Raw genomic sequence first — 25,213 nt, 5'->3', positions numbered from 1 at the left:
ATATATCACTACTGCAGCCGGACAGGTATATATTATATAATGACGGACCTGCTGGACACTGTCAGCAGCACTGCAGACTCCTAAAGTAAGCTACTAGTAGTATCAAGAAGATAGAAAAAAAAAAACTCCACAGGTAGGTGGTATACAATTATGGATGGACGAGCGACTGCCGACACAGAGGTAGCTACAGCCGTGGACTACCGTACTGCGTCTGCTGCTAGTATAGACTGGATGATAATGATATAAAAAATATATATATATCACTACTGCAGCCGGACAGGTATATATTATAATGACGGACCTGCTGGACACTGTCAGCACTGCAGACTCCTAAAGTAAGCTACTAGTATCAAGAAGATAGAAAAAAAAAAAACACCACAGGTAGGTGGTATACAATTATGGATGGACGAGCGACTGCCGACACAGAGGTAGCTACAGCCGTGGACTACCGTACTGCGTCTGCTGCTAATATAGACTGGATGATAATGATATAAAAAATATATATATATATCACTACTGCAGCCGGACAGGTATATATTATATAATTAATGACGGACCTGCTGGACACTGTCAGCAGAATGCGTTTATAGAATAAAAACACCACACGACGAGTGTTTAACTTTTTCAGGCAGACAATCACAATATACTGGTGGTCAGACAGTGGTCACTGGTCAGTCACACTGGCAGTGGCACTCTGGCAGCAAAAGTGTGCACTGTTAAATAATATGTACTCCTGCTATGCTCCCCAGTCTCCCCCACAATTAAGCTGTGTGAGCACTGAGCACTCAGCACAGTCAGATATACATAGATGATGCAGCACACTGAGGCTGAGCACAGATATGGTATACTGTTACTGTGTCACTGTGTATCGTTTTTTTTCAGGCAGAGAACGGATTATATTAAATAATAATATAATAAAACTGCACTGGTGGTCACTGGTCAGTCACTAGTAAACTCTGTACTCTCTGAGTACTCCTAAGCTCCAGTAAATCAAGTGTCTCACTCTCACTCTCTCTCTTCTAATCTAAATGGAGAGGACGTCAGCCACGTCCTCTCCCTATGAATCTCAATGCACGTGTGAAAATGGCGGCGACGCGCGGCTCCTTATATAGAATCCGAGTCTCGCGATAGAATCCGAGCCTCGCGAGAATCCGACAGCGGGATGATGACGTTCGGGCGCGCTCGGGTTAGCCGAGCAAGGCGGGAAGATCCGAGTCTGCCTCGGATCCGTGTAAAAAGGCTGAAGTTCGGGGGGGTTCGGATTCCGAGGAACCGAACCCGCTCATCACTAATGAATATACAACTGTTTGTTTTTACATCACAATAAAACTATTTCATGGATAATGATTAATATACACAAAAATACACTACAACCTTTAAAGACTTCCCTCCTCTCTTCATGATACATTTATATCCAGCTGTCTCCCATATCCCTATAATGATAATCATCATTATCATTCTGATATCTTTGATAACTCCACTGATGAGTCCATGGTGATAGCCAACAGTAATTTTCTATATACTCTCTTTCGCCCTGGCAGAGTTTGTGATGACATGTTTTCTCCAAGACAGAGTTTCACAGCAGTTATCGATCCAAAGCTGCTACAGTATCACAGTGATGACCTGAGAGACTGAAGCATCTGTGTCCTCTGTCTCATTTTGGATAGAAGTGAAATTATTATCTTCAGTAATGTTTTATGGTCTTTTATCATTAGCATTAAATGAAAGACTGGTTAAGGTATCATCTTCATGATGAAACTCGGACCACACTATTGCTGCAGGTGCTTTGACAGACAAGATATTTTTCCCTATTTTTAAGAACAATTAATTGTTTGAACACGGGGGTCATTCCGAGTTGATTGCTAGTTGCCGTTCGCAGCGCAGTGATCAGGCTAAAAATCTGCATTTCTGAGCATGCGTATGCACCACAATCCACACGCATGACGTACGGGTACAAAGTCCTTTGTAGTTTTGCACAGGTTCTAGCGAAGCTTTCAGTCGCACGGCACAACGCAGGAAGATTGACATGAAGTGGGCGTTTCTGGGTGTCAACAGACCGGTTTTAGGGAGTGCTTAGAAAAACGCAGGCATGTCGGGGAAAACGCAGGCGTGGCTGGGCGAACACTAGGCGGGTGTGTGACGTCAAAAGCCGTCCCACCATCGTTAGAATCAAAGCACATGAAGAGTAACTACAGGGCTGGTCTTGTTTTGCACAAAAAGATTTTGCAGGCGCTCTGCTGCACAAGCGTTCGCACTTCTGCAAAGCGAAAATACACTCCCCGGTGGGCGGCGGCAATGCGTTTGCATGGCTGCTAAAAACTGCTAGCGAGCCATCAACTCGGAATGACCCCCACAGTTGGGTGACAGAGACCACAACACTTTTCTGTGTGAATAGACCTTTCTAGTGATGGATCATTAATTGATTTTTTGTTGTTGTTGTCAAGAGAAGAAATTGTAAAGTGGTCTGTGTGCAAATTACTTTATGATTCTGTAGAACTGCAGAAGTATAACTTTACTAGCTGCAAGCCATGCTGAAAAATGGCTGCAGAAGAACTTCCTATATATCAAACACTTTGTGTATAACAAGCAGATGGCAATAATGCAACTTCCCTCATCCACATACAGCATACATTTACAGAAGTCAATTTTTTAAACATTATTAATTGAAACAAAGAGTAGATCTCATCATGCAATCAGTGAATGCTTCTTCTAAAAACCAGGGCCTGATGGAGACATATTTCAGTCTTCCCTACATCAAAAGCAATTATGTTCATTAAGGAGTATTCTGAATTTAGAAATTCTATATTTCGGCTACTGCAGATGATTCCTCTTGATCCGAACCCCCGATGAAAAGCTTACACAGATATTGTTTTCTGTAGCACATGTGCATCTTACTCACTGAGCCAGGTGAATTCACAAATAGCTATACTTTATAGTCAGGAGCCCTACTACTACACTGTACTGCACAATCAGTCAATTATATCTAGACAGACCACTGATCTTTCAAGGATATTCATATGCACTTGATGTACCTGCGTAATATATCATATAAATTGCTGCCTTTAGGTCATACCAATTCTTCTTTGCAGGGTATATTATCTCACAAATGTTTCTGCAGAGGCAACTGCAGTCAGTAAATTCAGACAGGATTAGGCATGTTAGTACCCACATCATTCTGTTTATTACCTTTATTTTTTATCCCTACAAGATATATACAGTATGCCTCGTGCATCATTCATATCCCAGACACGTGTCATGGTTATATTGTCCTCTGTTCAGATCAAAACCAATTACCAGGTGATATTCTCAATCATAATTATGACTCGGAACCTTTGCAAGCATTTTTGGACTAGATTGCTTTTTATAGTTGATGCATGCTAGAGGAGATATATATTTAAAATAATTGACACTGCTATGAACATTCATAAAATGTATCACATTAACTTTTAAAGAAAAACACAATTATTTGAAAAGATTTAGTAGCAGATATTATTTCTTTAGAAGTGGACCAGTCATCTGTATAAAGTTAAGGCTGTTATTTTGTCAGTTTAACCAATATTCAGCCTATGATTTAACTATGAAATTATGATATCAGTGAAGTGTGCTTGGAACAACACAAAATATGGCAGCCTCCACTTTAATCGCTTTCATCGCTTTAAGAAGACAAAATAGTGATGTGAGGAGTTATTAGTGAACTAGGGGGCAGATGTATTAACCTGGAGAAGGCATAAGGAAGTGATAAACTAGTGATATGTGCAAGGTGATAAACACACCAGCCAATCAGATCCAATATGCAAATTAACAGTTAGGATCTGATTGGCTGGTGCCTTTATCACTTCCTTATGCCTTCTCCAGGTTAATACATCTGCCCCTAAGGACCTTATTTAGGCTTGTTAGCAAACCCAAAAAAGCACACTAATGTTGCACTGCAGGTGCACTGGGGCAGATGTAACATGTGCAGAGAGATTTAGATTTGGGTGGGGTATGTTCAAGCAGAAATCTAAATTGCAGCGTCAAACTAAAGCAGCCAGTATTTACCCTGCACAGAAACAATATAACCCACCCAAATCTAAATCTCTCTGCACACGTTACATCTGCCCCCACCTGTAGTGCAGCATGATTTTGCCCAGTTGCTTTTTTGTTTTGCTAACAAACCTGATTAGCCCCCTAATAGGCTAACAGGGCCGGTTCTTGGGCGCTGTGCGCCCCGGGCGTCAATAGGGGGCGTGGCTACGTACAGGGGGCGTGGTTATTTACGCCCCCTGTACAGACTGAAATGATGTGTCATCGCGCACAGCAAAGGTCCTCTCCACGAAGGGAAACTAGACGCGTTGCGTCTAGTTCCCTTCGTGGAGAGAACCTTTGCTGTGCGGTGCGCGATAACGTCATCGGGCACCGCACAGTAAAGGACCTCTCCACGAAGGGAAACTAGACGCGTACGCGTCTAGTTTCTCTTCACAGCGGCAGCGGGGGGCAACGGGCAGCGGGGGGGCACAGCAGCAGCGGATCTTGCCCTGGTGCGGCGCCCTCTGGATGGCGCCCTGCGCCCTCCGAAAGGCGGCGCCCCGGGCGAAAGTCCTGCTTACCCGTGGCAAGATCCGCTACTGTAGGCTAAACATTAGTTCAGACCACAACAGGCCAGTCTCCACTTTGTGTGCGGTTGACAGGTTTACTCGAGAACACCTTCTTTTGTTCTTTACGGTCTCTTTATAAACTTTTTATAATAACAAAAAAACAAAATTAGGACTATTAAGCATTAGACATGTTCAAGTCGCCCGGCCAAAACGTATTTCCTTTCAAAATAAATTGACAACAATATATAAATATTAAATATGATTCTAACCCCTCTAGTATGCCGTATCAGCTGGCCTGTCCAATGGATTTTATCTGTATAATATATATTTTGCGGTCAATATATATTTCAGAAAATCAACATCGGCTAATTTCAAATGGTGCCATAAAGCAGAGGAATATGAATCATGAACTGTTCCACTAGCTGCAGTATAAGGTTATTCATCTGGAGAGGAAAGGCAGATCAGTGTGTGCAACAAAGACAGGATGCCCCCACCTTCAGTTCTGTGTTACCCAGTGTCATTATTACAGCAATGGGCAGTAATTACTACAGTGATGCTACATTATTAATAGAGAGTAGCGCAGTTTAGCCACCATCGTGTAATGCTTGTCCTGTCCAATGATAATATAGAAACTCTTTTTGCAATTGAATAGTGCATGCATTCCTGCAGTCCCCTGAATAATGAGTCCTAATATCCAGTCTCGCTGTCACTGTGTATTACTATAAAAAACACACAGCCGTTTAATATATCCGTTTTGTCCCTGGTGTAAGTGTAAGTTTCACATCATTTGACGATCAGCAAGTCTGAAGCAGGAAATCTGTAATAATGTGTCCTCGGAAAGAGAACTCTCTGTGCAGTGATATACAGTCATGTTTATGATAATTGTTATTGGCTGTATAAATGCATCGTTTATAAAGATAGCATAAAGACATGATGATGATAATGTGGGGGAAATGTAATACTAGGTAATGTTGTCAGTCATACAGTAATGTTCTTTTTTATAGCGCAGTGGAAGTTGTTTATTTATTTATTTTGAAGGTCATATTCTCTTTATGCTACTAGCAGCATTCCGTGATTGTATTATTCTGAATAGCAGCAAGTCATCATATTATATTATCTTATGAATGAATTGAATAGACTGTGGCTGTTGCTATGTGTTTGTCTCTGCCCAGATGCCTCTGTGGTACAGCAAATGAAGTGTATTCTGCCTTTTATAGACTGGTCGTTTTGCCATTATGTGAGAACCAGGGAGAGTCATCAGTGGTTAATCAGTGTCCTGAGATCTTCCTGATGCTGAACAGATATCCAAACCCTGACATCCAAACCGTATAATACAAATGTTTATTGACCATGGGGGTAATTCAGACCTGATCGCTGCTGTGTGTTTTCGCACAGCGGGCGATCAGGTCTGAACTACGCATGCGTATGCACCGCAATGCGCAGGGGTAATGGACCGCAGCGACGGGGATTGCAGGGCAGCGACATGATGGTGCGAAAAATCTGAATGCACCGGCGATCGCAAGAAGATTGACAGGAAGAGGGTGTTTGTGGGTGGCAACTGACCGTTTCTAGGGAGTGTCCGGAAAAACGCAGGCGGGACCCAGCGTTTTGTGGGAGAATTCATGACGTCACCTCCGGCCCCGATCATTGCAGCGGCTGAGTTAAGGCCCGTACACACTGGTCGATATATCGGCCGTTCTCCTGAACGGCCGATATATCGCGGGACCGTCGGCCAGTGTGTACGGCCGATACGTCTGTGAACTCCGTCGTTCACAGACGTATCGCGTCGGCCGCGCAGCACAGCCGACGGCCAATATATCTACCGATATATTGGCGCGTCGCTGTGTGTGTACGGGGCGGTCGGCCGACCGCCCGTACACATGCTGCGGCGGCCGGCGGTGATTGACAGGTGAACTGGGCGGGCGTGTGTACACGCCTGCCCAGTTCATGACGTCAGTCCCCGACGGATCGAGCAGTGTGTATGCTGAACACACTGCTCGATCCGTCCATAGATATATCTGCAGATCAATTGATCTGCAGATATATCTGTTACTGTGTACCCACCTTAAGTCCTGGGCTGTGCAGAGACTGCACAAACTTCTGTTTGTACAGCTCTCCTGCACATGTGATCGCACACCTGCACAGCGAATTCCCCCTCCCCCTGTAGGCGGCGACTACCTGATCCCAGGGATGCAAAAAACGCACCCTAGCGATCAGGTCTGAATTACCCCCCATGTCTGGCCCAAAATAAGCTTTCCCTTGTTTTACAGATTTGCGGGATCACTCCTATAACGTGATTGATTTTACTACCCATACTTCCTTAACATTTATAGTCTTTAGTTTAATACCTTCAAATATTTTGTTGCATATATAATACACGACTTACACAAGGCAACATGATATCTGTGTTAACAGTGATTTCTGATTATCTCTATTCAGCAGAGCCGTAACTAGACCTTTTGGTGCCCTGTGCCAGAGAGAGAATTGGCGCCCCCCCCCCCCCTTTTTTTTTTTTTTTTTTTAAACAAGGACATAAGGCGCATGCCATGTGGGGAAGAGGCATGACAAGACTGATCCCAGAGAAAGCCCATGCTATAATGCCCCTTCCCACATTTTGAGATTATATATATATATATATATATATATATATATATATACACACACACACATTTATAGACCACTGCAAGAAAATGGACTTGGGCACAAATCCTCTTTATACCAGATTAATGCACTCAACTTGAGAGGTCGCTGTTATTCAGTTACAATTCCTTTAATTACATAACATATTTCAATATACTGCTATACCCAGGATTCAAACCTATAACCTGTTGAATTCTAATCAAACATCCTACTCATTGAGCTATTTGATCCTGCATAAAAACTGTGAAAACTATATGAAGCTACTTGTACTTTGTAAAAATATAATCAGCATTGCAATTGAGCAGATCTATATAGTGTACAGCAACGGTATCTGGACTCCAGGTCGACAACAAAAAGGTCGGCACACCTTAGGTCGACGCCAGTTGGTCGACACACCTTAGGTCGATATGGACAAAAGGTCGACATGGACAGAAGGTCGACAGGAACAAGGTCAACATGGAAAAAGGTCGACATGAGTTTTTCACGATTTTTTTCTTTTTTGGAACCTTTTCATACTTAACGATCCACGTGGACTACGATTGGAACGGTAATCTGTGCCGAGCGAAGCGGCAGCGGAGCGAAGGCACCATGCCCGAAACATGGCGAGCGAAGCGAGCCATGCGAGGGGACGCGGTGCACTAATTGGGGTTCCCGGTCACTCTACGAAGAAAACGACACCCAAAAAAACATAAAAAACTCATGTAGACCTTTTTCCATGTCGACCTTGTTCCTGTCGACCTTTAGTCCATGTCGACCTAAGGTGTGTAGACCAATTGGCGTCAACCTAAGGTGTGTCAACCTTTTTGTTGTCGACCTGGAGTCCCAGACCCACAGCAACACATCCAATCTCTTGCAGCCGCACACTACATAGATCTGCTCAGCCGCAATGCAGATCATTTTTTCACAAATTACAAGGTAAGCTTCAATTAGATAGAATTCTATATCTTAGAATTATCTACATTTCTATGTAAGGGCAGATAGCTCAATGAATAGATTGTCTGACTGCACTGCTACAGGCAATGGGTTTGAATCTCTGATATGTCAGCATCTAGAAATGTAATAAAGGACAGTGTGACTGAATAACAAAGAAATTGTATAGGTATTAGCGACAGAAGGGGTCAGGGTAGGGGACAGGGGTGGTCAGGAGATGCTGGTCGTCAAAAAGGGGGGAAGCTACAAGTGAAAGTAATTAAAATAGATAATTGACAAGAGCCATCAACAGCGCCCCCTACCCTGCAGGGCTATGTGTGGTGCCCCCTCCACACACACCTACTTACAGCCCTGCTCTTCAGTGTTCATTATAGGAATAAGTGTATTATAAAGAGTAATGCATCCTCTAATGTAAATCATTATGGATATTAGAAGTCACATTGGATTTCCTTGATTATGCTATATGCTCATGCTTCTACAGTATATAGAGAACTCCTCAGTGACTGCTAGTATACAAATAATATACAACAAAGACTGCACTGTCTTACTCTCTTATACTCCTCTAGGCAACTACAGAACAATACTGTATAAAATATAGCCTTTTAGGACTTGGGATTGATATGTTTTGCTAAACATTTCTGAAATCAAAACCAGGAGTAACCCACCGGACTCATTTACATATTTTCTTGAATTCCTCTAAAAATATGTTTGTACATTTTATGATCCATTTACTTTTAATTACACAGTTGTGCGTACAAAATGTAATGTAAGTCTTTTCTTTTTTTAATTGCTTTTACTATTTCCTCTCAGTGTCTACCCTGGAATAGCACATGCATGGGTAACATGAGAAAGCTGGCAGGTTAGGGGTTCCATGTGTATGTTTTATTTATATACTACAGCAGTGGTTCTCGATCTCAACCCGCAAGTTTTCCTAACAAGTCATGCTTTGACGGTTTCTGTCTGTGGAAACAGGTGGGATAATGACACAGCCAGAGGTCAGGGCCATCTTAACATATAGGCACAATGAGCAGCTGCCCAGGGCCCCAGAATCCTTGAAACCTTTGAGCAGGGCCAGGTGGTGGTCACATAATCAGAGAGGCGAGGCAGCATTTTCTACCTACCTCCCAGCCTGCAGCCACACAGTGAGTTGTGGTTGGCATACTGATTGGTGTGGTTGGGTGTGGGATCTCGACAGTGAGGATGTCGGCAGTCAGAATACCGACAGTGGCATCCCGACTGCCAGAATCCCAACACTTTTTAGTAAGCATGCTAACCCTACCCCTCACCCACCCTACCTGCAGCCTAACCCTAACCCTGCCCTCCTGCAACCTAACCCTATCCCCCACAGCCTAATTCTAACCCTCCCTGCCATACTTAGGTTCAGTGTGCTGACTGTCAAGATTCCTGTGTTGGGATTCTGGCACCAGTCTTTTGACCACCAGCATCCTAACTGACGGTATGCCAACAACATCCTGATTGGTGGATGGCTGGAGCTACCCACCAGAGTGCTGGCAGCCAGTCACTGTATGGAAGCATATAGAGACAGTGCAGGACTGCAGAAGGGGCATGTTCTGATTTTTAATTGGTTCCCGTGATTGGGTGGGTAGGGTCCCCAGTGCATTGTTAAGCACAGGGCCTACAATGTTGTTAAGACAGCCCTGACATGGGCGTATTAATAAAGGAGGGAGCCTGTGTGCAGCTTCTGACCGGGAGCGTATTAGTGATCTAGTAGACTGCAGCTTGTGGCCCTGCTATAATGGGCATGTGCAGGCATAGTTATAGGAACCAGAAAGGGGAACGTTTTCTTTACTTCAAGGCATACTTGTCTATTCTCCCTTACTGTCCAGAAGACTCCCAAATTACAGGCTCTATAATAACTCACTTTCTGAATCCCTCTATCTCCTCCATTGCTGTGATGTCATCATTTTAGCCCCACTTCCTGCAGCACGAGGTTGCAAATCACTGAATTGTGCATATTGCATTGCCACTCCCCCTACACTGGCACCATGGACTTCTCCTGTGAGATCTCCTGGTGGAGCAGCAAAGCTGAAAGACTGCAGGAAGCAGATCACATGTTATGTGAGGATCACCGGAGATCTCCCATGCCCGAAAATAAAGGTTTCAGTATGATGCCTGAAAAAGTATGACACGGTAACACATCAGCCTTAACGAAGAACTCCACAAGTTAACTCCTGAGCATTAATTACATAGTAAACCCCTCTTATACCCATCTAGAAAGTGATCACTGTTCATCAGATTCTCCCCACACACTCCTGTGGACTGGAGTAGGTACAAATTGTGTCAAGAGGAACTAGCTGAGCAGCATCAGCGTAGTGCTCTCAGTACAAGAGATCAGCAAGGAGTTCTGCTTCCTCTGACGCAATCACTTACTGCTGGGGAGCATTGTAGTAGGGCGAGCACAGCCGGCAAAGTGTAGTCTTCTTTTGTTTACACTAGTTTTAATTAGAGGTGGTTGGTTCTTGACTAGATACAACATTGTTTTGAATGTAGTCTGCAGCGTAGCGTTTATTAGATGAGTATAGCTCATTTAATTTCACCCTCCAAGTACAATTATTTCTGTCAGATAGTGGATAGGGAAGAGAGAAGTGTTATCTTCACACTCTTATTTTTAGGTATTTTGTCTCAGATATTAATCTCACAATAGAGATCACTTGTATGTGATTCCACTTCCTATGTGCGCTAATATACAACTGATTTTAAATCTTTGTAGTGTGATAAATCTCATTCAGTCTTAAAATGTAATTGCCTTTCATGATCGTTATCCTACCATCTTCTCAATAAAATTTTAATAGTGGGTTTGGGCAAGAAATGCGGACTGAAAAAGAGAACACGGGAAGGTGTGTTTTTTTTCTTTGAGTGATTAAGCTTATTAGTTCAGTTGCATAAAATCGCAAGGCGTTAAGTGATTAATCTTCTGAGATTTAATCACAGATATTGTATTGCCCATGTAGCCCTAGATTGACCCAAAACAAAGCACTGGCGCTAATATGAAGATTATAGATTAGACCACAGACTCTGGCACAATTAAAACTAAAATGTTGTAAAGTCTTAATACAGTTTTAACAGAGTTGGAGAGAAGGAGTTAATTTTTTAAGGTAAATGTTAAATCTGTAGTAAAATATATTCAAAATCAGACAACTGGGATATCTGTACGTAACCTCTGGTTCAGTGTAATTGCGTGTGTAATATATGTTCCACAGCATTTAAATATAAAATCTAGAACACGCTCATGTTAACGTCAAACAGCAAGGATTTATACTTTAGATGGAGGCTCATTTGGCCTATATTCTACTAACTCATATGTCATTTTAAACTACACTACTTTTAATTTGCAGATAAAACACCAAGACCTAGTTTCAACAAATGATGTTATGCTTTAGTTTAATTCCCATTTGCATAAGTGGGAGATAAGGAATGAAAGTATTCGCTGCCTTTGATAAATGTAGGTATTAGAGTCCTCATCAAACAAACTACTAATTTAAGCTCACAATCACTTCTACCAAACACTAATAATAAGAAAAAAAAACAAAGTAATGTAAATATTGCTGCATGTTATGTTTTATAGTTTGCATGCCTTTTATATCTTGCCAGGAAGATGAGATCATGCCGGCTAAGTTTGACGAGAACTCTCTTATCTGGGTGGCTGCAGAACAGCCCGTAAAGGATAACAGCTTCCTGAGCTCAAAGATCCTGGAACTGTGTGCAGATCTTCCCATCTTCTGGCTCCGACCAACATATCCCAAAGGTGCATTTTCTATATACAGACTGCTAAGTGTATACACAGCTCTGCAGGTGTCTAAAGTGCTGGCTATTTTAAAATTCTAAATAACTGTGCCCCCTTCAGTTTTTTTCATTAGCTCTTCACACCGACTTCTGGTTTGGAGATAAAAATAAATTACCACTGGGGATTTTTTTTTCATCTATATATATTTAATACATATTCTCTCCAGAGGTCTACAGCTTCTATTGCTAAATCCAGAAAATAGACTAAAGTTACTATTCTTCCAGCTGCTCTGCAAATTCTGATTATAAAAGTTAACGTTTTAATGTTTTTAGTTAGTTTAATAATAATTATTAAGCTCATCTGATTGTGATTTATTACTAGTACAATAGGTGCATCTACAGTCAGACTGCCCAATTTCTAAAAAGTTAGCAATTTGGCAAAACCATGTTCCACTGCAGGAAGGGCAGATATAACATGCGCAGAGAGAGTTAGATTTGGGTGTGGTGTGTTCAAGCTGAAATCTAAATTGCAATGTAAAAATAAAGCAGCCAGTATTTACCCTGCACAGAAACAAAATAACCCACCCAAATCTAATTCTCTCTGCACACGTTACATCTGCCACACCTGCAGTAGAACATGGTTTTGCCCAACTGCTAACTTTTTTGGTTTGCTAACAGCTCTGAATAACCCCCCCCCCCCTTCAATGTGATGGGATTTATGTCCATCTTGGTTACACGTCTGTTTATCACACATCAGAACAGACACATATGAGCCCTGGTTTGCAAGGTCAGTCAATGAGTGCATCACTGTCAGATCACAGTCATCTTTTCACCACATACACTATAACACTTGCCCTAAGTGACATCAATTGTGTTGATTGGAATTGTATATATATATTTTTTAATCCCACATATAGTATACAGCAATTTATGACCAGTATCTTACACAATCTGAATGCTATTATGTGTTTCATTAGAAATGCCACTTATGTCTTACATGTGTCTAGAAAGTCAAAGAGGTAAAAGGGATGTCGGAAGAAAAGTTAGACAAACTCAAAACTTAAACCTGGACCAGTTTGAAGCTGCGGCAGAAGAAGTAAACACTAGACGCCAAGGAAACAGGCGCGCTAAAAAAGTAAATGAAACCCAACCATCTTCTGAGAGAGAGACACCATTCAACCCAGAGAATCCATATCATGTAAGTAAACTCTTCGTGTACAGCTAGTGCTTACTTGTTTTCTGTAGATAACAGGTTCTCAGCACTGTACAACTTAAGGTGTGTACACACGGTGAGATCCTTGCTATGGCCGATGTTGACTATGCGATTTCTCTTGAACTCCCTCAGAGCACAGATAGCACAGATTTTGACTATGTACGATTTTGACTATACTTTGTACTAGATAGTACACTAGCAAGTCGAGATTGACTTGCCTGCACGGTCTATCAAGCCTTGCAAGCTGCCTAACACCTTGAGATGTGCACTAACTTTCCTTAAGATTTTGATTATATAGTCAAAATCTTACAGATTTATCTCGCCGTGTGTACACACCTTTACAGTACATTACTTACAATCAATGCCCAACAACACCTGGTGACACAATAGTGATTCCACATACCTGCACATGGCACTACCTATCTGATGCTTTTTACCAATTGACCACTAAACAGCGACCTGTTTGTTACAAATCCTCAAAAATGATTGATGGGGATATAGTTATGTGACCGGCGGATACCGACCACTACATCCTGCCCGCTCAAAATCCGCCGGTCGGCATGCCGACGAACAGGGACTATACCCACTTGTGGGTGACCATGACACCCATAGAGTGGGAACAGACCCTGTGGCGAGCACAAGCCCGCAAGGGGCTTTGTTGCGCTCGCCCCCCCAATGGCCATCTCACAGCCGGCATCGGTATTGTGACTGGCGGTCTCCTGACATACCCAACCGGATTGATGTGATTGTATCATTTGTTCACATTCAAAAGGATCAACCATATTAATGGTCATCTAACAACAAATCTACAAAATCTAACACCAAATATTCTACAAAAGACACCAGAGCTAGTGGCAGACACTCCAGTACATAATCATCAATTTAAAGATATCAGAAAAATTCACAGTGCACAACTGAGACGACCATAAACATCTATCAGCATATAGAGGAGAAAATTCAACTTTTCTGCAATGATACAAGTGCTGCAATTCGACCAAAGTATATTCAATTGAAGTTTGGAAATTCGACAACAGTGCTTTTAGACAGTAAATTCGACATTTTCAATCCGCCACACTTTGGTGGGTGAAACTAATAAAAACATTTTAAAACATGTTTTTTTTTATTGATAATAGCATATCTATTTATATTAGAAGGGATTAGGTACTTGGTTTGTCTTTTTTGGAGGCACAAGTATTATTTATATATTTTAAATTTTTTTTTATATATATGTATATTTTTTTTTATAGATGGAACGGTAAAATTCAGGAAAAAGATGGCGTGGGGTCCCCCCTCCAAAGCATAACCAGCCTCGGGCTCTTCGAGCTGGTCCTGGTTCTAAAAATGCGGGGGAAAAATTGACAGGGGATCCCCCGTATTTTTAAAACCAGCACCGGGCTCTGCGCCTGGTGCAAAAAAATACGGGGGACAAAAAGAGTAGGGGTCCCCCGTATTTTTTACACCAGCATCGGGCTCCACTAGCTGGACAGATAATGCCACAGCCGGGGGTCACTTTTATACAGTGCCTTGCGGCCGTGGCATTAAATATCCAACTAGTCACCCCTGGCCAGGGTACCCTGTGGGAGTGGGGACCCCTTCAATCAAGGGGTCCCCCCCCAGCCACCCAAGGGCCAGGGGTGAAGCCCGAGGCTGTCCCCCCCATCCAAGGGCTGCGGATGGGAGGCTGATAGCCTTGAGTAAAATGACAGAATATTGTTTTTTTCCAATAGTACTACAAGTCGGCAGTGTGTAATAAAGTTGTACTTGTCACGGTGTGTGTCTCCTGTTTTATTTGGGTATTTTTTTTCCAGTAGTACTACAGGTACCAGCGGGCCCGTTTTTCTCCCGCATGCTGGTACTTGTGGTTCTCCAAGTACCAGCTTGCGGGGGAGGCTTGCTGGGACTTGTAGTACTATTGGAAAAAACAATATTCTGTAATTTTTCTCAAGGCTATCAGCCTCCCATCCGCAGCCCATGGATGGGGGGGACAGCCTCGGGCTTCACCCCTGGCCCTTGGGTGGCTGGGGGGGGACCCCTTGAACCAGGACCATCTCGAAGAGCCCGAGGCTGGTTATGCTTTGGAGGGGGGACCCCACGCCCTTTTTTTTCCGGGTTTTTCCCGTTTCCCCCCGTTTTTTTAAATCGCGGCAAAATCCGGCAAATCGTCCGTTTTTCGCCCGCGGGACTGTCGAATCCGTTTTTCATTGAATATGGTGAATTCCGGAAGCCACCTGCCAGAATTCACCTGTCGAATTGTGTTGAATTAAAAAACGGCGATAATTTGCCGCGATTCGCCGCTAATTGCATATACCCCTTTATGCTGAATGTCAGTGTTTCAGAATTACATCCAGTTTTCTCCTTTTCATGAAAACACTGATAGTCAACATAAAAGCTTTTATCTTCCTATGTGCTTATATCTATTCTGCATGAAACTGTCCAGAAATGAAGTCACCTGCCAGGGGGCAGCAAGCAATATTGCAAGTCCCGTTCTGCGCGCGTGCTGATCCCAAACATCGTATTTGAATGCAAAACACCGGGTTTGCGTACAAATATGAATTAGGCCCTGTGTATCTTAAAGGGCGGGGGTCTGTTGTTTATCTCCTTTTGGTGCAGGATAATATGCCAAATCTGCTTGAACAAATTCCCTTGCTGCTCTAACTATAAAGGGCTGAAGGGCATACACCGGGGTCCCTGATGCTCGGGTGCCGAGATGACTCTGATGGGTATACTTCCAAAGAATCTGGTTGTAAAATATCGGGCATAAACATGACCAGGATCCCTGAGTTTTACAACCCGATGCTTCATAAATAAATCTCTGAGAGTGTTCAGTACAAGTAACCTTTAACGTATATGGCTTTTAGTTTCTTGTACAAAATAATGTTAAAGGTTTAAAAAACGGATCATATCGACCATCAACATGCTGTGGCCCCAAAACTTCAGTCCAACCATCAGGTACAGGCCGTAGACAACTTTTGAGAATATACCCGCTACAAAGTTAAATATGGTTCCCTTCCAAAGGTATGAGCCAGTGTACACCAAATGGCAAATGCAATTTAGTATATGTAAGGTTGAGTATCCCATATCCAAATATTCCGAAATATGGATTATTATTTTTTGAGTGAGAGTGAGATAGTGAAACCTTTGTTTTTTGATGGCTCAATGTACACAAACTTTGTTTAATGCACAAAGTTATAAAAAATATTGGATTAAATGACCTTCAGGCTGTGTGTATAAGGTATATATGAAACATAAATGAAATGGGTGAATGTAGACACACTTTGTTTAATGCACAAAGTTATAAAAAATATTGGCTAAAATGACCTTCAGGCTGTGTGTATAAGGTATATATGAAACATAAATGAAATGTGTGAATGTAGACACACTTTGTTTAATGCACAAAGTTATAAAAAATATTGGCTAAAATGACCTTCAGGCTGTGTGTATAAGGTGTATATGAAACATAAATACATTCTGTGCTTAGACTTGGGTCCCATCGCCATAATATCTCATTATGGTATGCAGTTATTCCAAAATACGGAAAAATCCGATATCCAAAATTCTTCTGGTCCCAAGCATTTTGGATAAGTGATACTCAACCTGTAATACAGATATGAAAGATAGATATAAATGAAAAATGAGCAGCCTATAGTTTCATGAGCTAGCTGGATCTGGGTACCGAGTATAGTATTATTGGACCAGTCAGTGTGTGCTTTCCCAGTGATTAACAGTCTCTAGCATTGGATTGATTCAGTGCTGTATTCACCATGCAGCATGTTGCTGGAGAAGAGGGCCGCCATTATGGGGATACTGTGGATATACTGTCCCAGGCCCGGCCACTCTGATAGAGAGAGGAGGGCCAAGGCCACTCATACTGCCGGCTGCTATTGCTGCTGCCCTCTGCATCATTAGTTAGAAAACAAATTTTAACTAATAAAATAAAGTTTATTGTACAGCGTGGCGTGACATAATCAGTGCTGTAGATAGTATTCTATATGGAATATTATTGAAAATGTTCCTCCCAAAATTACCACCACCTAAGAGGAGTAATTAAAAATGCTAGAGGAGGCGGCAGCCATTTTGGGAGGAACATTTTCATTAGTTTGAAGGGGGCAAGTGAGGTACTGTGGCATAGGGCATTATTACTGTGCAGTCATAATGTGGTGACAGGGTCATAATTGTGGGAACTTAACATCGTGCAAAGGGCATTACTTTGTGGGTCCTAATATGGTATTGCTCAGAGTATGTGCACAGCAATTATAGATCTATGACAGGGACGGGTGGCTGCTAATTTTGTCAGTCCCGGGCCCCACAATTACTGATGGCAGCCCTGCTGGAAGACAGCCCCAGTGAAAGTTCATAATGGTAAAATATCCTTTTGATATTAAGCAGTTGGCTTTGTGCAACATGGGGGAATATTTTTTTTTTCTTAAATTCAATAATTTTTTTATTTGAGTTTTTGAATTTACATTAACAACTTACACAAAAACAGACTAAAAAAACTTCAACATACACAAAAAAAAAAACCACATACACAGCTGTACATTCATAAGGCCCATGGTACATCAGCAGGTAAATTGTCTCATAGGTCATACATTCGCAAAGCGTCGGCTTCTGGGAGTAACGCAACCCAAACAAGCCACTTCCAATATAGGCACGAGCATAGCAGAGTAAACACAGTATATCTAAGTACAACACAGCAAGGCCGGCCGCGAGGGTACCCACCTCCAAAATATCCCAAAATAAAATAAAGAAATAAATACAAATCTAAACTTTATTTATCCTTAAAGTATCTGGAGTCCATCCACCTACCCCATATTGTAAACAATTTTCTTTCCACCTTCCTAGCCAGGAACACAAATTTTTCATGTGCAATAGTTTCGTTGACCAGAGATATCCAAGCCCTAATTGCCGGGGCCTCGCCAGCCAGCCACAGCCGGGCTATGCAGACCCTAGCCAGGGCACATAAATTGATGACATATCGCCTGCTGGGCGGGTCTAAAGCTTCCTCGTCCATAATCAGCAGTGTACACAGCACAGGCGTGAATATGGAAGAGGGGATACCTGTATCAGTTATGGTACGTATAACAGCCTTCCAAAACGAAGATATGCTAGGGCACGACCAAAGCAGATGCCAGAAATCGGCATCCATGGCTCCACACTTAGGGCACTGTGAGCTATGAGACCCCCCAATATGGGCTAACCTCACCGGGGTCATATACACCCTATGCAATATGTATAATTGTATTTGCTGGTATCTAACAGAGGAAGTGGAGATCCGATGGGATCCCATAGCAGTGTTCCATGCGTCATCTGACAATAGACCCACATCCGACTCCCACCTACCCCGAAGAGAAGCTAGAGGGTCAGTATGGTGCATCTGGAGAATGCGGCCATATATCTTGGAAACCAGGTGTCCCGAGTCCAGCGTCCGCAGCATTAATTTGACCGGGGAATCAACGAGGACCGGAGGGCCATTCGGAAACTGGGCAGCCAAAGCGCGTCTCAGCTGAAGGAATCGAAAGAAGAACCCTAAGAGGACATTGTGCGCTTGTTGAAGTTGTTGGAATGAGATAAGGGTCCCATCACTATATAAATGGCCCAAAGAATACACTCCCCAGTTTCCCCAGACCTGAAGTTGACACAGTTCCGGCAACCCGTAAGCATTGTCTAGTGGGGTATCAGGATCAACACCGTGACCATGTATCACAGAGTGCACCAATTTCCATATTAGGATGGACTGTTTAATCAGTGGTAGTGTAGACATTTTGACGCTACCGCAAAGGAGTAGCTGTAGTGGGGAGCCACCAGGATAGTCATGGTGCATCATCAGCGAGTGCAAAGCCAGGGCATCGAGGTAGTTAACCCACTCCCATACATGTGTCAGTTGCGCCGCATAGTAATAAAAACGGAAGTTGGGGAGAGCCAGACCCCCCAATTCCCGCGATCTGGTCAGAGTATCCAGTCTCAAACGTGCCCGCTTACTAGCCCACACCAGGGAGGAAAGCAACCCATTTATTTGTTTAAAAATCTTCTGCGGAATATAAACGGGAGAGTGCTGCAAAACATACAGAAGTTTGGGCTGGAAAACCATTTTTACTATGTTAACCCTCCCCGTGACCGTTAGCTTCCCCCATGCCTTCACCCGGCCACGAAGATACGCTATCTGTGGAGTAATATTTAGGGAGGAAAATTTCTGAGGATCATTAGACACCCAAATGCCCAGATATTTGAAAGAGTCCACCCACTGCAGTGGCAGAGCTACTAATGGGGAAGTAGGAACTTCGCCCCTAAGTGGGGTAATATAGGATTTCTCCCAATTAATCAGGAGCCCAGAGTATCGCCAGAACTCAGTAATAATTTCCAAAATCCTAGGCATAGACTCAGCATAGCGATCCACAAACAACAAAACGTCATCGGCATATAAGGCCACTCTGTCCTCACGGGCACCCACCTTAGAGCCAGAGATCCCCACGTCCACCCTCAAAAGGCATGCAAGGGGTTCAATGGCCATAGCAAACAGAGTAGGGGACAGAGGGCATCCCTGTCGTGTACCCCTAGATAGGGGAAAGGAGTGAGATACGAAACCATTTACCGCCACCCTCGCCGAATGAGAGGAATACATCAATCGAACATATTTAATAAAGTTTGGGCCTATACCAAATCTACGCATAACTTCCCACAAATAATCCCACTACACAGAATCAAAAGCCTTAGCGGCATCCAACGAAACGACTATAGAGGAGGAGGGGTCCTCGCGGGGATTTGTAGGTGAGTGAACAGACATCTAAGGTTAATTGAAGTTGATTTATTGGGCATAAATCCCGTCTGATCCGGGTGTATTATGTGGGAAATAACTGCATTTAATCTACCAGCCAACACCTTAGCCAAAAATGTTATATTAGTGGGTAAAAGGGATATAGGGCGATAGGACTCAACTTTCCTAAGATCCTTGTCAGGTTTAGGGAGAACCACAATCACTGCCTCCGCCATAGACGGGGGGAGAGACTCCTGAGCAAAGATTTGGCCATACAACTCAAGCAGGCAAGGGACAAAGAAATCCAAGTTATGCCTATAGACCTCAGAAGGTATGCCATCCAAACCCGAGGCTTTACCACCAGGGGAGGCCTTAACAGCGGCCATGATTTCATCAGATGAGATAGGTGTCTTTAAAAGGTCACAAGCCTCACTGGATAAGGTGGGGAAACAAACACTGTCTAAATAATCGTTCAGTTGCGACGAAGTACAGTCCGATTTAGAATCGTACAAGCGTCTGTAGTAGGATACAAATTCAGACGCAATTTGTGGAGTTTGTGTCAGGGGAACACCATCAGGGGTCACAATCTCAACCACAACACTAGTAGGTCTATCACCCCGGGCCAGGGAGGCCAGGTATGTCCCCGGCCTATCACCAGTAGCGTAGAAAGTATGGGAGGAGAAAAGGAGTCTATGCTGAGTCTTTTCCATTAGGTAATCTTTCCATTCTCTCTGAGCCGATAACCAGGCTAGCTTAGAACTATTCAAAGAATCTTGTAAGTATTGTAATTCTGCAGCGACACTCTGGGCCTCCAGCTCAGCCTCCCGTCGCCTATAAAAGGACTTCAAATTAGACACCCGTTTAATCAAACTTCCCCTCAGAAAGGCCTTGAATGTGTCCCATAAATTAGAGATAGCTTTTTCGGCACTATTCAGTACAAAGAATTCCCGCCATGCAGCCACCAAATCAGAGCTGTCCCCCATGTGTACGAGCCAAAACGGGTTAAATTTCCATACGGCTTGGCCCCTAGAGCAGTTAAAGTCTAAAGTAAAGGTCAAGGGGGAGTGATCTGATATACCCCTAGTCTCATATCCTATACTACCAACCCAGGGAACCATATCACTCGAGAGGAGGGCCAGGTCAATCCTGGAGAACGAAGAATGAGAGTGAGAGAAACAGGAGTATTGTTTAAGAGACGGATGTCTCAATCTCCAAGGATCGACCAGGCCCAACCCCGACACCACATTTGCAAAAGTGGAATTCCCAGGACACGCAGATGGAGACATAGAGAGCCTGTCCTTCGCTGCATCTAGCACATTGTTGAAGTCCCCAAGGCAAATAACAGATATCCCGGGGAATGAGGCCATGAACCCAGCAGCTTTCTTAAGGACTTCAGGAGAGTATGGAGGGGGCACATAAACAGCTAGGAGGACAGGGACATAAAATAATCTACATTTCAAAAACACATCTCCCCATCCGCTTGTAAAATAATCTACATTTCAAAAACACATATCTCCCCATCCGTTTGTACAGACTCCAGCACGAAGGGGACAGTCCTCCTAATAAGGACCGAAACTCCACGAGAGGCAGAGGTGTGCATGGAGTGGTACGCCCATCCCACCCAGGGTCTTTTCAGGAGAGAATCCTACCACCCACCAAGTGAGTTTCCATAAGGCAGACAATATCAGCGGCATAATGTCTAATCTGTCGGAGTACCAGGGACCTCTTAACTTTATCATTAAGCCCTCTCACATTCCCCGATAACACTTTAAGCCCAGCCATAGGATGTCAGAGATACAATAAGCACAACCCCCCGCGGCCAGCCAAGTCCGCCATGCATGAGTTCAATTACCAGACACCATTGCTTAAGTAGTACAGCAGCAAACCACAAACATTCAAAACATAAACTTCCACACAAAAAATAAGTACAACCCAAAACCTTCCCTCGCCCCCCACCCTGTATACCACCCCCAACATGCAGCATACTTGGATCCCAAAACTAAGTGCAAATACCTAGAAATAAAAATAAACAAAACTTCGTTGCACCATTAATTAGTGCAAACACACCTTAATCGGGGGCCAAGAATATAATGACTCTCGGGAGGAAAAAGAGGTAGCTTCCAGCCACCGCCCCCCCCCCCCCCCCAAAAAAAAAATAAATTTATGGGAAATCATAGAGATCCACCCCCTAGGTCCAATCAACACACAAAGTGAAACATGCACGGATATCATAGAACCAAATAAACCAAGCCATAGATATAGCCCCCCCAACCCCCCCCCCAAAAAAAAACATAACAGAAATATCAGAGCAGTCAAGCGCATAACCATATAACCTGTCTAAACCGCGGGAGCAGAACAGCAGATGAAATAGATATCAATATTAATCAAACACTCCCGCATCCCGTCGCCACGCAGTAAATGACTTATATAATCACAGCAGACAGAATGAATAACAAGGAAAATAAAAACAAAACAAAGTCTGCCTCCAGAGCTATACTGGAAAGTCAAGGATCCGCAAGGGCACGCCTCGCCGGGAATCGTCTGTCCAGCCATACCATGGCCTCACAAGGAGTTGCGAAAAACGTTGTTTCCCCATCGGCCACCACCCGCAGTCTAGATGGGAAGAGCATGGCATATGGCAGGTTAAGTTCACGGAGCCTCCTCTTGACAGGCAGGAATTGAGCCCTATCTTTTTGTACATCCACCGCGAAATCCGGGAAAACCGATATGGACGACCCATTCCATTTTAAAAGACCTTTGATACGAGCCAGCCTCAAAAACAGTGTCACGGTCACGGAAGTGGAGGAACTTAGCAATAAAGGTGCGGGGTGGAGCCCCTGGAGGTAGCGGGCGCATCGGAACTCTATGAGCCCGTTCAACGGTGAAGTATGGCGAAAATTCCTCAGATTCAAAGGCATCACGGAGCCATTTTACGAGAAACTCTTCAGGAGCTGAGCCCTCTTCCTTCTCGGGCAGGCCAATGAAGCAGACGTTATTGCGCCGTAGACGTCCCTCCATATCCGTCAGCTTTTTGCGCACATCTGTCATTTGAGATTCCAAAGCATCAGTGCGACGACCCAGCGGGCCGACAGAGTCTTCAACATTGGATATACGGGTCTCAGCCTCTCCCACTCTCTCTCTCACCTGCTGAAGGTCCTGATGAATAATGGAGAAATCAGACTGCACTTGCCCGATTTTATCAGCCAGACGCGCCTCGCTGGCGGTCACCGCATCAAATACTCTCTGCAGTGCAGCGTCCGGAGGGTCAGAGGAGGCGGAACTATACGCAGGAGATGGGGGCGATGCCTCAGATCTTACAGTCTCACCCCTCTGCTGCTGAGGACCAGGGTTACGGACAAACTTATCCATCGCTCCCGCCGCCGCACTATTTTGGCGGCCTCTCACCATTTTGGACAACACGGTGTCGCTCCTTCCAGCCAGCAGGATATATCAAAGCAAATACAGGCAAGAGGGGGGCGCCCGCACCAACACCCCACGGAGAGGCCAGCGGGAGCAAGAGAGTATATAGATATGTAGAGATAGACAACAACCGCTAGGCACAGCAAGGAAGCTCGCGCCACCGATGGGGAGGGCAGGGTCAGCGAGCCAGAGGAATGAAGCAGGAGGAGGGGGGAAAGGGTGTATACAGCCCAATGACCACCCAGCCGGCACAGTTGAGGCTCCAAATGGTAATCCTTCCCGCAACAGTGAGCGTGTACCCCGTATACCTGGGTCCCAATGTGAATGGGGGCATACAGCAGCAGGGGGTCCGGAAAATGGACGCTTAGACAGGCAGCTATCAACAGTCAGGGTGGCCTAACAGAACCGGAGGAGGGGGGAGAGGATGCACCCAGCCTCTATAACACCCAGCAGTGGCTCCCATGTATTTCTTTCTGCAGGTAACGTGTGCCTTTATACCTGTATGCAGGTCCAGGCCCCACGGAGCAAGCAGGGATCGTCAGCAGGTCCAGGAAACAAGCAGCGGGCCGGCAGGATAGATGAACATGGGGGAATATTTATGTGATTACTGGAGAGCTGGAAGCTGATGATCCATACCATTTAGTATATAGAATCACAGATTACAGTCACGAAGTCCTTCTACTGGTTCTTGTGGCTGAGAATTCAGCTATAAACTTCCCCTCTGCAAACAGCACTTTACATGAAGCCCACGTAGCAGGCAATTTCCATAACTGTTCTTCTCTAAAGATTGCTGTGCATTTTATGCTTTCCAAGGTGTACAATGTTTTCAAAAACAGTCATTTAAATTGTGAAATCTCTGATGCGTACACACTACTTTTTCCTTATCTTTGCTCAAAATATATTTCAGTAATCTAATGTACAATAAAGGGATTTTGAAGAGAATGTTTATTTTGCTAAGAATATAAAAAAAAAAGCAATACAATCCCAGCAGAAGAAACAGAAACTAGACATGCATTGTGGAAAATCAATATGGTGTTTGCTTGGCTTCCTAATCAATGTCATTTGAGTGATTTAACATGTGAGTATTTAAAGCGAGCTCATATCTATATTTCATCAGTATTCATCCCCTGCAGATCTTGTCAGGCCTTTCAATAAAGTATTGTTCTTCCAACATCATCCTAACAGTCTACTCACAAGACCATGAATAAAAGGATGCTGACACCGCACGTTCAGCCCTAACAAACTTCATAAAATGAAAACTTATATTTAGAAAAACATGCTGTTAGAAAGCACCATACAAACATTGAATCAATTTAGTACGTCTGGTTTTATTTCCATTACATTTAACACTAACTTGTGTTTCATATATGTGTGTATAAATGCCTAGAGCAGCAAAAGGCAACAGCCACCCGTCACTCTGCAGCTGTTCCCAAGTGCATGAAAATAACCTCACTGTACTTGCCTGCGTTACAGCACCGTCCCTCCTCTCCAGACACAAGAATCACACAACTATGGATAGGGGTGCATGCATGCAGGTGGCTTTCTTGGCATAACAGTTTACATTATGCAAACTGGCGTTGTCTCTGCAGCGGCACTTACACTGAATCTCTTCCAGTATGTGACACTTATAGCCATTTAGACCTACACTATATCCTGATGGTTTCTCAGGTGCTGTCCAATTCTTTGCATTGCATTTATTGTCAAGCCGAGAGTTTGTTTCATTTCACCAAAGTGCCTAATGTAATTCCCATCATCAAAATAAGCCATTTTTCTTCTTTACAAATGTTTTTTTTTTGCATATGAAGTATACTCATTATAATCAATATGTCCTGTTTATCATGTGTTACATTAGGGCACAAATTCTAGCACTAGTAATATATTATAATTTAACATACAACAAATTGACATAAAATACAGTTTTGATGGAGTGTATACAAAATG

General features: G+C 43.6%; 1 protein-coding gene across 2 annotated transcripts in view; it reads left to right on the top strand.

Moving 5' to 3' along the window:
* CNMD (chondromodulin) overlaps nt 1-25,213 on the top strand; it is a 367,474-nt gene that overhangs the window by 340,288 nt on the left and 1,973 nt on the right. For both annotated transcript variants that reach the window (XM_063952893.1, XM_063952892.1), the window contains exons 5-6: nt 11,757-11,910; nt 12,896-13,086. In XM_063952893.1, the coding sequence (XP_063808963.1) occupies nt 11,757-11,910; nt 12,896-13,086 (345 nt within the window). The remainder of the gene's footprint in view (nt 1-11,756; nt 11,911-12,895; nt 13,087-25,213) is intronic.

Source organism: Pseudophryne corroboree, chromosome 2, assembly GCF_028390025.1.
Source record: "Pseudophryne corroboree isolate aPseCor3 chromosome 2, aPseCor3.hap2, whole genome shotgun sequence".
Classification (NCBI taxonomy): Eukaryota; Metazoa; Chordata; class Amphibia; order Anura; family Myobatrachidae; genus Pseudophryne; species Pseudophryne corroboree.
This window is presented reverse-complemented; position numbering and strand designations above follow the sequence as displayed.